Raw genomic sequence first — 16,182 nt, 5'->3', positions numbered from 1 at the left:
GGTCCGCCCAGTGGTCCGCCCGGTGGTCCGCCCGGTGGTCCGCCCGATGGTCTGCCCGGTGGTCTGCCCGGTGGTCCGCCCGATGGCGCGCCCGATCGGGCAAAGAAGACTTATATCGCAACAGCCCTTCGCCCGATCAAAAAGGCGCGCCCGGTCGGGCGGTGTGGCGCCCGGTCGGGCGCGTGTCTCTGATAGATCTTTTAAGCGCCGTTTAGTTTGTTTTAGTTTAGGATTCTTGCTTATTATAAATATGTTTTCGTTAAGCAAGTTTAGTATTCTTTTTCACTTCTCTTACTCTTTTCCTTTCACTTTCTCTCACTACTTAGACTTTCTCTCTCTAGACTTATTCTCTCTTGTTCCTTAACTCCATTGTAATTCCGCCGTCTTGGTACGATTTCTCTCTTAATTAATCTCAGTATTTTATTCATTCAATTTCTTCACGTCTTGTTTAATTATTATGTTCTGTTCAGTTTTAATTATGTCTGAGTAGTTTAATTCTAGGGTTTATGGGGATCCATAATTAATATGAAGGGATAATTTGTTATTATTGATTATTGATATTGCATGATAATTTCTTATTGAATTGTTTTAATTCTTTGCAATTAGATTATGAATCGAGCAGATGTAATTTGATTGTGAATGTTTAGCAATATTGAATTGATGAATCGAGCAGATGTTAATTTGATATTAAAGGCTATTTTCAATAGGAACTTAGATCTAGTAAATTGCGAGAGCCTGTTAGATCTATGTTGGTTAATAAATTGCGAGAGCCTGTTAATCATGTTATTTGTGCAATGTTAATTATTAATTGTTATGTTTTATCCCGGATTATTAATTATTGGTGAACCTGTGACCCTAGGCCTTCTTATTATTGATTTTCTCCCTAAACTTGATCTCCGTGGCATAGTTTCACATTATATACAACAAATTGGTTACCTTAATAATTTAGATTATATTAATTAATTAGGAGTAGAAAGACCAGTTTCCCTGTGGATTCGACCCTACTTCCCTACATACTTTAGTTAGAGGACTTAGGTAATTACTTTTGATTAGGTGATACGACTTTAGCCTGTCAAAAGGTACTTCAAAATTAAAACTAACATAAAAAATCGAAGCGTTAACAAACATTAAACAATGGGCGAATTATGCTATTCGGACTTTTATTAAAAATCCGGGTTTGTATTCAAAATAAGATTATTATGCAACGTAAGATTAGAATTTATATCACACCATTCACTAATATTAATCAAACCGAATATTTACTACCTATATAGTTGTTCATGGTTTTGTGATACCCGAAACGTGTTTCGTATTAATTTCATTATTACCGTGACAATTATATTTTTTCATTGTAGTCTAAGTACAATCGTAGCAATTCATTTGTCTAATTTGACCTTTGATTTTGTTTTTAAAAGGTAATTTTGGTTTATAAATTAGGACATCACCTATGCAAGATGAACCTTTTTATTTCTCCGGAGTTGTAAATCAACAATCAATTACCGTAATATTTAGGCAAATATGTTAATGGATTATCCAATTTAAGCTAGCATAAAAAAGGGTAATACCATTTACATTACCATCCAAAACTTGCATAAATAAGGGTTGTACCATCGTCAATACCAACATTATTACTATATTTGAGGGTATGCCTGTGTACCCTTGCTGATCTTATGAAGCTTTTTATTTCGACGGTTTGCTCTTGATGGGACAAGACAAAACTCTCTATACTAAATCAATTGCCTTTTCAACTGAATAAGGGACTAAGAAGACTCCAATTTTTGGTAAAACCTATCCAACCTACCTAATTCGAAAGAAATTACCTTTACATCATCACGTTTTCCCATTTTTTTTTTATTAAAAAAGGGTAGTTAAATGAATAACCATTGCAATGCAGCATACATCAGTCCCTAGCTTTACCCAACCACTTTGCTTAGGTTACACTCTATTTTTTCAATTTTTTTATTTATTAGTTCAGATGGATGTGACAACACCTACTTTAACTATCCTGCCTTTCCTACTGAATAAAACCTATGCTTGGTTGAAAACAGTACTTCACCTAAGCAATACCCCTACCTTACTCCCTTTCAAGATGTACTATGTTGGACATGAAAACATGTTAAATTTTCATTTATATTGATTTTGGTGTCCGGATTAGGAAGTTAATTTTGGAATATCCTATCAATTTATCCGTTTAATTTTTTGTAATTAATTAGTATGGGAAACTAAAATTTTTTAAAGGTATAAATTTTGAAATTAGGATACATTGATAGCCTCTTTAATCGTATTAAAGCGTAGCAATTCCTATTTGTTTAAGGTTACTTGAATGGAATTTTTAGTTTTTATTAAATCATCTTGTAACTGAGTAAAAAAACCCTTAATTTATTAATTCTATTATTTGCAACATAATTGTTGATGAAAAAAAGAATAACATACAAACAATTGAATGGGTGCTAAGCTGTGCAATTCTGTGAGTTATGGTTATTGGTCAAAATTATTTAGAGGCTTTAGTATTGGATAATAACAATGTGCACGGATCAAACCTCCATCTATTCTCAATTGGAAATGGAAAAAATTAAAAAATTCAACCATAATTATAAATGATACTTTAGGAGTCATAAAACTTGAAAGTGTTATTCAGTAATTGCTACGGATTAAATCAACAGGCCAAATAAACAAAAAAATTATATTCTTTTTTGCAATGTGATAATATCATAGGATATTTGTTTGATACACAAATTTTTTTTGAAAAGATAAGGTCTAATTTTCGAAAACATTTAGGTTACAAAATGATTTTCTAACGATAGTAATTTTGAAAAGATATGGATTATCAAATTAAATTACCAGCATGTTATGTTAGTATTCAAAGCTACAATGTGGATAATGAAAATACCCGAATCAAAATTATGTTCCTATATTTGGGAAATATCGAGCTTGGTCAAGGAACAATGAACTTTCACCGTTTTGATATATAAAACTAAAACTTTTGTATACATCCGGTTTATGGTACTAGTAGGGCATATCAAGCAGTACAAGGGTAACTATAATCGCTAATCATTCAATTGTAGTCATATAAAATGTGATTCTACACCAATAAAGCACAGAGTGATTGAATGTTTATTTGGTTAGTTTAATACACATTTGGTTATATGATCGTTTATGGAAGGGGTAAATTTTGATCACTTTAAGAAACCTTTATTAACCACTGATGAAGTATTTTACAATATTAACCAATGACAAAATGTTAACCAATTGATCATATTCTAAAATGACATTTTATTGACCAAAACAATTAACTAAACATTATCCATAGAATTTTTGTTTCAATAAAAAATATAGGTTTGAAGGCCGATTATCATATGAAAATGTACTTAAAATTATATTGATATAAAGTTAATATCTGATGAGCATGCCTAAGCAACTTAATAACTATTAACCGATCCAACTTATTAATAGTGATCGGTAAAAAGTTAATGAACTAATAATTGTGAAATTATAACTTATTATGACTTAATAACTATTAACCGATCCAAAGTAAATAAACCCTAAACCCTTAACCCTAAACCCTAAAACCCTTAACCCTAAACCATAAACCCTAAACCCTAAACCCTTAACCCTTAACCCTAAAACCCTAAACCCTAAACCCTTAACCCTAAAACCCTTAAACCAAAACCCTAAACCCTTAAACCCTTAACCCTTAACCCATAAACCGTAACCCAATACATTAAAATCCTTATTTTGGATTTCGATTTGATAATTGACAATATCCTTATTTGTTTTGGAAAATTAAGTTACAGTTTCACAATTATTAGTACATTAACTTTTTACCAATCATTATTTTGATTAATATTTTAGGTAGTTGGATTGGTTAAAACCTATCTTTAAGTTGTTTAGGCATGCTCGTCAGATATTACCTTTATATCAATAATTTTATAGTATGGAAGCTTCATAGCTTTACAAAGGACTTGTTCTGATATACTAAACTTAGCTGAACTGAAATGAAATACACTGAATTGAGTTGAACCGAAATGAGTTGAACTAAAATATCGTCTAACCGGACATCGTAAAACCGTAAACCCTACACCGTTAACTGTATGCACTAAATTGATATAATGGTGGCGAGGCATAAATTACTTTTTAAATTTATTACATTGTTCCACTTTACATGTTAAGATTAACCTTACATATATACAATTTACCTGGTAATTGTACATGCATACATTAACACAATCATCCAAGTTTTAATTTCGTTACTATCACCATTTCAAATCCATTCCCTTTATCATAAGCGTAAAAGGAAAAAGACTTAATATTAGGTTGTTGTCATTGCAATTGTTTGCAATCCGTGCACTTTGCTACCACCCAATCACATAGCTTGAAATTTATTTTGACCAATCACCATCGTTACCAAAGATTACACGCATAAGCACCCAAATACAATAGAAGCACTGAGACTCTCTGTTGTTATGTGTCCAGCCAATGTTGAATGCATATAAACAAGTAAACACCACTAAATTAAAATATATAAATAATTAAGTTGAAGTTATGCGATTATATGGTAAATAAAGCGTAAAATAACAAAAAGGCTCAAACCATTTTCCACATTTTACACCTACAATAATATTTAGGATCTTTTACCAAAATGGCTAATTTTACAAAATTATTTACCAAAACGGCTAATTATAAATTTTAATTCCAAAACTAGCCAAATTATTAACTTAGAAGGAAATTATTTCTTTTTTATTTTCCTTTGAACTGGTTTGCTTCACTTTATGGGTTTTTTTTTAAAAAAAAAATGGTTTTATTTAAAAATTTCTTTAGTTTTTTTTTTTTTTGGAAATTTTAATTCCATAGTTTAAAATAACCCATTAGTTTAAAAAATGACATTCAACATAATATATTTGCAACAATTCTTAAATTTTCTACAAAGTTACACAAAATAAAAAAATCACTCAAAAACTGTTCCAAACTTCCAATTAAAAAAAAAGACACAACTCTTTTTTTAACACATAAAGACAAAAATATATTAAGGACTAACAAATATTCAAATTAGCTGACATTAACAGATAGTATACAGTTAACTAACATAAAAAAGATGAACAATACCTTAAAATCTCTAATCGTTGTATAGGACAATACTACTTGAAATTTCAAAAATCAGGTTTTTTTATATTTTTTTTTTTTTTTTGTGATTAAATTTAGGGTTTCTGTGACTGTTTACATACTCTGTATATTTGTATATGGCTTAAATTTTCCAACTTAAAAAAAATCCTAAATTCAAAATTAAAATAAAACAAAAAATAAAAAACAAATTTTAAAAAAAAAATCAATAAAGTGAACCAAATCGGTTCAAAAGAAAATAAAAAATAGATAATTTCCTTCCAAGTTAATAATTTAGCTAGTTTTGGAATTAAAATTTATAATTAGCCGTTTTGGTAAATACTTTTGTAATATTAGCCGTTTTGGTAAAAGATCCTAATATTTATTATGCTAAAACCATCAAAGAGCTTAACGATTTGTTTAACGTCTTTTAAATATTAAGTTTAATTGTCGCATGACTTTTATTTTTAGATTAAAGTGTCGTATACTTAAAAACATAGTATTTGTGGCATTAAGAATTTTGTATGTTCTACAACTTTAATATGATATTGTATAATACTAAACCATTAAAGAGCTTAACTATTATTTTTATGTCATTGATATCCTTTATTAACGAATTACACAAATAATACACCGTTAATGACCTCTGTAGATAAAAACACCTCAAGCCTCCAGAATTTTCTTTTTTTTTTTCCATTGTTAGGTAGTACTGACAAAATCAATACAATCTTAGTTGAGTATTAACGAGACTTGCTTGCGTCTGTTGCCAAGCAATTTCAATCGGCGCATGGCTATAGCTATTCTATAAAAATTGAATTGACAATACAATACTTTGCATTGGAAATAAGCAAAGCCATATCTTTTGACTTATTCAACAAGATATCAACTACCTTGTTTGTACGAGTTTACCATTAGTTAAGGTAACTCTATAATATTTGAGACTTAAAATTTTGTATTAATTTAAGCTTAGTTCCCATTGACAAGTGTCAATGAGTTCAACAAAAGAAAAGGACAGTTGTCCACCATAATTTTGTGGGTTTAAATAGTCCAACCATAGTCACTTTGTTAGTAACATTGCCACTCAGTTCGTCGTTTAAACCCTTCTCAAATCCTTAACCATAAATTGTCGTAACATTCATCTGGCCTAACATGGCTAACCAAGCTTTTGACCTTGAAAATCTTGTCTACCCTCAAGGTTGCTATGTTGTTCCTCAACCCAAGAGGATGACTTTTCGTGTAGGGAACACCGAGAGAAAATCGGAGATGAATTTCAACAAACATGTACTTCACCAAAGCCAATGCAGCTGGAGCTCGACAGATCGTTCCTGATAAGACGTTGAGGCAAATTATTCGTAGCCCGGAGAGCCTTTGGGAGGAAAAGTTGAAGGGAATGGTGATGGTAAGTCCAGATGGTGAGGTACTTCCTGCACATCTCCCTAATTTAGTGGACATCATTAGTAAAATAGATCTTGTTGAGGTATTTAATTTACTTAACGCCAACGGTGGGGCTGATGTCACCCACAATACAAAAGATATTGGTGAGATTATCCCCATTTTCCTTGAAAAAATTATTGATCCAAAACCAAAAATCATTGTTAGGGATCCTGTTTATCCTTTGACTGCTAGGAAAATCCATACTGAATTTGCTTGTTATTCAGATGGATTTCAAATGTTGTACTTACAAGCTTTAATAACTGAGATAAATGTTTTTGCTTGTTCTGGAGTGTTTAGTATTGATCCCTTTGTTAGGCATATGGATATTATCCTAGAGGCAAAGTATGAAGTAGGTGAAAAAGCTTTTGCCTTAGGGTCATCCATAGTTATGTGGAATGCTCGTGGCATGACACGTCCGAGTTTTAAGTCCAATGTTAAGGAGATCATAACTGTCCACAAGCCTATTTTTATGGTAGTCACGGAGGCAAGAGTTTATCTTGATTGTTTTGAGGAAGTTGTTAAGGTTTTTGAGTATGAGGTCAACTGGTGTCTGGATGAGTGCTATGGGTTAGCTGGAGGTGTAGCCGTGATATGGGATGAGAGGAAGGCTAAAGGGTGATGAATTCATGCTGAATGCAACGGATGATTGGCCTCTAAGGCTCATGGGCATTGTGAAGGTATTCAACTGTCATTAATTTTAAATAGTTTTAAGATTATGTCCTTAAATGTTTCTCGTTGATTATTGAGCTGATTGATTTGTACCCAATGTCACAGGCTGTGGAGGCTAATGCTGTCGAGCCTCAAGATGCCGAGGCACAACCATAGGATGGTGTTGCCCATGGAGTTATGCTGCGCGAGGGGTTGAAGCCTTCATCAATTGTGTGCTATTTCTATGTCGTTTATGGGCGCGTAGTTTATTATGTTATGTAATTCATTAGGTTATGGTATGTAATATCTAAACTCTAATTTCGTATCCAAACTCTATTTGCTATTATTACATAACTAGGCTTGGCAAGGTTATGTAATTATTAAAGTAACGTGGGTAGTCCATGTTACATGTGTTTGAACAATGTGGTTGTTATGTTATGTGTTGTTGATTAATGTTGTTTTGACATGTGTATTAATTTTAATTTTACATTAATCATGTTTTCACTAAAAAACTAAGTAACTTTATAAATTATTTTCCATTAATCATGTTTTTAATAAATTACTAAGTAACTTACAAAGTAATTAATATCCATTTATCATGTTTTGAATGAATTGTAATTAATCATGTTTGAATAAAGTGGTAAGTATTTGTTTAAAAAAAATAAAATTTAAGTTTTAAGTTAAAAATTAATGTAAATAGAAACAGATATGTATCATAGGGGTTTAGTCATCAGTTATTAAAATCCGTGTCATAATTTTAAGAGTATATCAATATCAGTTTCACAATAACTATTGCCTATATTTACTTTGCATTTTGAAAATTACAATGTTTGGTAATAACTATTAGATAATAACTGCACAAGTTAAATATTATAAATCTACTAATTAATTCAAAAAATTTAAGTTGGAATAAGTTGATATAATTGAATCATTGAGCTGGAGTATCTGATAACTTTAGAAATCAACCTTTTATGCGATGAATGAAAAATTCGAACCCCATACCCAAAGCCCAAATGATATCATCTACGCCTCTACGGTAATAAACTACCATAAATGTTTAATAATAGCACTTTTACATTAACAATAATAAAATAATGTACAATGGTACAATTAATGATTATTACAAAGGCTGTATCAAGAGTCCTTTAATTAGGACAAAGAACTACATTCCTCGTAACACAATGAAAGGGTAGATGCTTAAACAGTTGTTCATAAATGACTGCAACAACTTTGCTTCTAATAGAGTTCTACAAAAAAAATAACAAAACAAAAAAAAAAAAAAAAAAAAAAAAAAAAAAATCAAATACATCATAAATTAGTGCCCAGATTGTTGTCAATGAAAAGTAACAAGCTTCTTAGATATGGCCACAAGTAACTTAACTTACCATACTATCAATATAATGTAGAACAGGGTCTCCATGACCAAGCCGCAACAAGCAGACCTCCATTGGATTTCCTACTTTAGCAACTAGCCAGAAGTTACTACTGTGGGGAAACTCTTCCATGCCTCCACAATACATCTACACATAAATGAAAGTGAAATACCCAAAGCAACATTTTTCCAATCCAAACTAATTAGTTAATTAAAAAAAAACAACACCCAAATTCATACCTCCGAGACAAGGGCCATGAATTGAGTTAATTGACAATCAAGAAACCTATTCAAGCACCGTAGAAGCAATTGTAGCCCTTCAATCCCACCACCAAAGAAGACCACCTCAGTTTGAAACGTGATATCCAAATAACATGTTAAAAAATAACAATATCATTTAAAAAACGCCAGGTCCCTGGAAAAAATTATTCAATACAGGATCTGAGTACAATCCAACCTTGATGGAACCATCCATTTTCAAAGGATTCCAATTTGTTTCGTTCATTTGCATCATATACAACCTGCGAAACTGTATTCTTTCAAATAAGAGACAGTGCACGAAAACATATAGATTAACACACAGTATTTGGTTAGAAAGAACTCATACCCAGCCAACCAACCGTTCCAAATTTGTCAACCGTTCAGAAGGCATACACCTACAAGTACAATCAAGGAAAAACAAATTGTTTAATCGGATAAAGCACCTTCGTAATGCCCATGTCTCGTATGTAAGGCAATGAACTAACCCTTTCAAACCAGATACAACTTCACAGTGTGAGCCACTATGCATTATATTACTTAACTTTGGACTATCAGAACCGGGACAACGTTTCTTCTCCAAAGAGGGATTATCGAACAATGACAGAGGCAACGTTGAACCAGAATAACCTTTACTACATGTAGTACCCTTGGCATTTTTAGGTTGATGTGGAAATGACTTCGGGGGTGCACCACGCCTCCTCTTTGCTTTATGACAGGGTAAAGATGGTTGCGAATCAAATTCAGGAAATGTTTGCTGAAAAAGTGCATATTTGCTGGTTAGTATCACGCCTAAAATGTTATTAAAGCATAAAAGTGAAATAAACAGGAATTTTATCCACCCAGCAAAGAAGGGATTGCAATTACAATACTAAAAACAAAAAAAAAAAAAAAATCATGAATAGAGCACCTGTTTGACGCATGGTGGTCCGTCTGTATCCCTAGCTTCCTTCAGATGGAGCTCACCATATGCAACATCCAAAGTCTACAAGCAAATCACAATTTTACAAAATTACACATCTCATATCCATTGAACGTACCCAAACAATTTAAAAATTAAATTTACCCCTACGGCACCATAATCACCACCACTTGAAAATCGATCCTCCTTACTGGCCATACTAATCCGAGTCATGTTCCAAACCCGAATTCTCGGGAATTAACCCCAGTCTACAGGAAATCGATTCAGTTTGTCCAAATAAAAAACCTTAAACATGCAAAGTCACACATTACCAAATTATAAATAATATAAAACATGGCGACAAAACTACAAAGGAGTGGTTTACTAATGTTAGAAGAACATACCACAACAAAGATGGTACATCTGCCACACCCACCAGCTGCTCCATTTGAGTAGAAACGACGAGCAAAACTAGCAACATTGGCCATCAGCTTATTTAGAACAAGTTCACACCAGTTGTAGGACGCGGCATTCATTGCACAAGTAAGGGCTGGAACTAAATCACACGTCAAGCGGGGGGACTGAGTAGGACATAAGACCATCTCCAGTGATATTAACAGAAACAGTGTCTTAAACTCCTCCTCCTCGTTTGCCTCCCACCCACCCTCAAGCCTTTCCATCACCTTCGAATTGACAGGTATGCCTACAGAGGTATAAGCACAACCTGCATACTTCCGCGAATTTGTTACTGAGGCTTGGCCATATTTATGTTGAATTTGGTTCACCTTTTCTTGCAGGTTAACAGACAGATGTTTACCGATAGGAACAGTCAACCCCCCATTAGGGATGCCTAAAACCCAATGCACTTGGTTAGGTGATAACCTAAATTGTTTACCGTCCGGAGCAATTAGCAACTTATTTAATGGATCAATTCGACTCATTAACCAATAACCCAATTGTCGGGGTAAGTGAATGTCACTAGGAGCACTCAAAAACCCACCTAACCCCATTTCATTGACCCAACGAACTCTTCTCTCATCAAATGTCTGACATATTCTAGAATAAGTCTCAATACGACAGTTCATAGTCGGTGGCTGCAATTAAACGAAATAAATAAGACTATAAATACAAAGTAAAAGAGGAAACTATCACAACTAATTCACTAATCACATACCCTCTGAAATACATCACATTGTTGCTTAATCACTTCACCCTTCCCCTTCACTTTACCACCAATGCTAATACTATCATTCTGCACACAACACAACCATTTAACTAACACAATAAGTACAACCTATTTTCTACTTCAATTTCATTATCATTTGATCATTAATTCCATACCAGGAACAAATCACTACTTAGCCCTTTCCTGTGAGAATATAATAATCCATTGTTTACTTGTTCAACATATAATTACCCAAAATTATGTCTACACAGATACAATCAAATTCAAGAAGCTGAATCATACTAAATCAATTTCCATCACTCATAAATTACCTTTTTTGGGATTGTAGCACCATGATCCACAGAAGACATTTTCCTACACCAAGTAACTCCAATTGCCCTACATCAACTACCTACAATAAATTTTGGATATAGACCAAGATCTTAATGTTGGTTTGGTACAAATCAATAATCACAAACAATCGTAGAATATTTGATACAATCATCATATTATCCAACAAGAAAAAGTCATAATCATTCAATTGGTAGAATACACTCTAAGCGAAAATGATTCAAAACAACTCAACTTGCATTAAATAACCGATTACATATAGTTTGACTTCAATCATCAGGCCAACAATCATAGATTACAAAACAAACTACCAGGATTGGGAGGCATATTTCATTCGTAACAAAAAAAAAACCCCAAATTAAGTTTCAAATTCAATTCATTACCTCAATAATTCATCAACTACGCACAATTAAACAAGCCTAGATCGATTACAAAGACATACGACAAGGATACGGATAAAATATAATTCGTTACAATCCATTCTTTACTTATAGAAAATCCTCGAATGCACCGTCAATCGGCCAGGAAGATGAACGAAATTGTCACTATAGCTGAACCTGACTTAACGACAACGCCTGAAACCATTACTTTTGACCATAGTAAACCATCGCCTCAGCTCTATAGCTTCTCCCTCACAGTAGCAACCACCATGTTCTCGGCTTTTCTCTCTCTAAATGTTTTCGACCTGAGTTCTATTCTCTCTCTTAGGGTTTCATTTGCTCAAACGTTATCACACCGTTTGCGAAAATAAAACCAACCGTCTACTACGTGGCAACTGTGAAGTATCACATTCCAAATATACCCTTACTCATAGCTGTGAATTGACCTTTACACCCCCGAGATAAACAAATTATGTTTCTCTCCGAGAGAAATATGAATTCGCCCTAAGTTTACTCTATGAAAAACCTAACTCAAAGTATGAGAGCACTAGCAGTATGAAAACTTAGTTTTAATTCGATTGTGGCAACGCACAACTCTCCAATGCCTAATTGAGTAAACTTTCATGTAAAGGTGTGAGAAACACTATCATAAATTGTACTGTACATTGGTGCATGTATTGTGACCCTTACAATTTTTGAACATGGGACCGTAAAATCTATGACCTTGACAAGAATGCCCTAGTTAAACTTGTTGTTTCTCGCCACTCGCCATATCTCATCCCTCGTGATTTGATATTTGCGAGTCAGATACTTGAAAATAGGGTGAGGTTGAGATTAGAGGAACCTCCCTCCCAATATTCTAGCTTTCGAAACATGTATCTCTAGGACACTAAAATTTAAGGTAAAATTTTTACAAGTGAGTCAAGTTTTGCTTGGACAATAGACACGTAAAATCTCGATATTTCTTGAGTGCAAGTGTCCCTGTGCAGCTCTACTGAAACCATCTACGATGAGAAGAGCCCTATAACCAAAAACAAAACAAAATGAGCAATGGCAGTTGACGAGTGAGTGAGAAAGAATGGTGGGTGCATTTCAAATGCCAAGAATAACACTTGTAGCATTATCAGCTTCTTCTTCTTCTTCAAGTTCAACATCTGGAAACTCAGACGATTTTCTTCCTCGAAAATCACAATCTAACTCTGCAAACTCCCATCTTCTTTCCATCCCCAAACCTTCCCTCATCGTCCGCACCCAGGTCTACCCCTTTTCACTCTCTTTCTGTTTTCTGGGTTCAATTCAGTTTGTATTTTTATGCAATTTACAGCACTCAATTTTAGATTTGAAGTTTCTTGTTCCATGCAATATTTTCTGAATCAACATGATGATGTTAATTGATAATCTTTGTAGAATTAATATTCAATTTATGGGTTTTGGACCCTTCGTTAGATTTTCCCATTAAAAATAAAAAATTGTACCATATTAATATACCTAGTTGAAATGCAATTGATGAGACTAACTTAGACTATACTTGTTTTAAAAAAAAAAAATACTTGTTGGTTTGGATTTTGACATTGAATGAATTGAATTGGTATGTGTTTTATTTATTTATTTTTTTTTTGGGTTCTAATTGGCTGTAGATAGATATAATTGCTGAGAAAACCCCTGTTGTTGTTTCGTAGTCGAATGTTCGGATAGAGAGAAGAAGAAAACCGGAGCCGGCATGTGTTGTTTGTGGTGGAACTGGAAGAGTTGATTGTAATCAATGTCATGGAAGAGGTACCTTACATGCTCCTTTTGCCCTGATTTAATTGTAATGTTAATAGTGTAATTTGAATCATTGATTTGCAACTATATATGGATTTAGTATATTATTGTAAGATTGTTATGCTGTCGAAAGAGAGAGAACAGGACAGAAGATGAAAAGAACACTAAGTTTTAGTCAATGTGAAGATAATATCAGAGAACATCTTCTAGAGCTGAATAAGCATTGCATTAATGAGCACTGTCAGTAGCCAGAATCTTAGAAACAGAAATTTCGGGCTGATGGATGTACATAGATAGATTAGAACACGAATCTTATAACACCTGACCGGAAACTCATATTACAGTAGTAAACACTTATGTTAACTTTCACTCAATAACAATATAGCACTTATGATACTCCGTAGCTTTTTGCCTCACTTGCTGTTATTGATAAATGATAAGCATACTGAAGTAGTTCCATGGGAGTATGGGACGTCATGTTTCCTGAGTATATGTAGCTCTGGACATACTTTGCTGAATATGTAATATTGGGAGGAAATTTATGGGCATTTGATAGAGCTGTGTCTAGACAGTACCAATGCCTGCTTAGAATAGTCGGATTTTACTTCTTTTGCTGTTTCGTGGTAGGAATAGACTGGTTCATACTGGTATTTAGAAAAATCTCAGGTGATGAGACTTTGTTCTTGTCAACTAGAAAAATTTAGTCCACGTCAGGGCTACCCAAGTTCAATTTATAGCTTAGATAATTTCAATTACTACATAAGTACTTTTTAATTTGAATAGAACAAAGCCCAAAAAAAACTCATTTTATGTGACTGGTGCAGAAATTTGCTGTCTGCCGTCTGGCCTAGCAGTCTGAGCAGTGTTTGTGATTGATATAATTTTAGATCTTAGGTTTAATAAGTTAGGTACCAATCTCTGTAACTACTCTGATTCGTTATTGTGATAAAACAAATTGCTCCATAGAACTCCAATTTAAGAATCATTTTATTATCTTATATTTTCGAGCATTAGCTTAGACTTGTTGTCAATTAGCTAGAAGATTAAGCTTCTTGGAGATTATTGTTAAATGAGATAATATGCCAGGTATCAATTTTGTAAGATGGATTGAAGCTAAAATTTGGTATGAGCATTAATAAAAGCTGCTAAGGCCATCACTTCATTTATTTTGTAGGTATATTGCCAGAACAATGGTTATTGGCTAATGAACTAATTTTCATTTGAAGTACAGGCAGGACAAACTACACTGATTTAATCATGCTTCCAAAAGGGGAATGGCCAAATTGGTGAGTTATCTTACTCTTCCCGCATTCCTGTAGAATCAGATCATCTCCTTGACTTCTCCTTGCAATGATTGATTTGAAGAACAAAGAGTGTCCATTTTTAGGTGCAGTACATGTGGTGGCAGTGGGCTTGGATACTGCTCTCGCTGCCTTGGAACGGGAGAATACAGGAATGTTATGGGCTTTCATTTCTTGAAAAGGGAATCTAACCACCCTCCGAAGCCTACAAAGCATCAGACTGATGGAAACGCTGAGCATCTAACTGCTGCAGATTTGCATTTTTCACATACACCCTCAGAAGCAGAATAGTAATATAGTGTAAATTGCTCTATTTGTTCGGGTTGTAATCTCAGGTGTACATATATATACGGAGCACATTGTTTTAAATCAAAAACTTTCTTAATGCTTGTCATCTGAGAGCAATATATACATCTTGTGTATTTTTTGTTCTCATTCAGAGTAATTTAAGCATTACTCCGTAGACACTAACAGTCCTTGTAAACATACTGAGGGTAATTTAAGCATTATACACAACAATTGCAATTGTGCACCTTGTGCAAGTCGTTCTCAAACCTTTGTGATCTTATGCCTTCAAGACAAAGTACAACTGTTGGGAAGAGGACATGATCAATAGAACCTGGTTGGTTCTGGGCTGGGAAATTTTTCCATACTCAACGGCCACATTTTCTTACAAGGTTATCTTAGTACGAACTACGAAGGTCATCCTTTTGGATGAAAGAGGAGAACACTTTTACAAGAATTGAACAATTAAATCATGCCAAGATTCACCATAAATATCTGTTGCCTAATTTGCCTTTTGAAAACAGTGGTTTAAAGACTTTGAAAGTTTGAAACAGGAAGAAAATAGGACACCGCTTTGAATATATCAACATTGATGTTGTGAATTGAGTCAATTGACCCTAAATATATCATTGTCATTTAATGAATATCTTTCCATTGAGCGAAAATTAATAATAATTTTTTGGCTCTAACACACTTACAAAATTATTTTCATTACAAAATTGTCACTTGATAAACATTCAATTTGATCAAGACAAAAATATTGAAATCAATCAATCAATACCTCAATTACCTATATACTAAAGTAATCTCCAACATTATCCCTTAATACACGTGTTACCCTCCGAGTAAAAATTTTTCCGCCCAAACTTTTTTTTTTCTTTTTTGTTATCTTCTAAAAAAGTTTGTTACAAGAGATAAATTCAAAAAAGAAAAACTAAACTTCTTATTAATGAGTATTTTTTTTTTTGCAACATGCGTATATTTATTGAGATATATCCTATGGTATATCACATACATGAATATGTTTTTTTTTTTTTCAAGTTTTTTACTTCCAATCATTATGTTTTGTACGTAACCTTTCTAATAAACGAATAACAAAATACTATTGTAAAAACCGTACAAGACACGGGGTTTGAATTAGTTTCTCTCCTAAACCAATCGAGGATGACAACTTTGCTCTATCCACTTTAGGATAATTTCAATTAGGATAACAATCAAAGATTTGC

General features: G+C 33.3%; 1 protein-coding gene across 2 annotated transcripts; it reads left to right on the top strand.

Moving 5' to 3' along the window:
* The first annotated feature begins 12,599 nt into the window (after positions 1 to 12,599).
* On the top strand, positions 12,600 to 15,127 carry LOC145586655 (uncharacterized). Of its 2 annotated transcripts, none has more exons than XM_081643545.1 (4): positions 12,600 to 12,861; positions 13,286 to 13,382; positions 14,602 to 14,656; positions 14,764 to 15,127. In XM_081643545.1, the coding sequence occupies exons 1-4, from the start codon at positions 12,685 to 12,687 to the stop codon at positions 14,960 to 14,962; spliced, it is 528 nt and encodes a 175-aa protein (XP_081499671.1). In that variant the 5' UTR covers positions 12,600 to 12,684; the 3' UTR covers positions 14,963 to 15,127. The 2 variants fall into 2 exon arrangements, with proteins under 2 accessions (XP_081499671.1, XP_081499670.1); XM_081643544.1 differs by having other exon boundaries at positions 12,604 to 12,861; positions 14,758 to 15,127.
* Positions 15,128 to 16,182: the final 1,055 nt, after the last annotated feature.

Source organism: Chenopodium album, chromosome 16 (assembly GCF_948465745.1).
Source record: "Chenopodium album chromosome 16, dcCheAlbu1.1, whole genome shotgun sequence".
Classification (NCBI taxonomy): domain Eukaryota; kingdom Viridiplantae; phylum Streptophyta; class Magnoliopsida; order Caryophyllales; family Amaranthaceae; genus Chenopodium; species Chenopodium album.
Note: the sequence above shows the minus strand (reverse complement) of the source record. Positions and strands in the feature narration are given on the sequence as shown.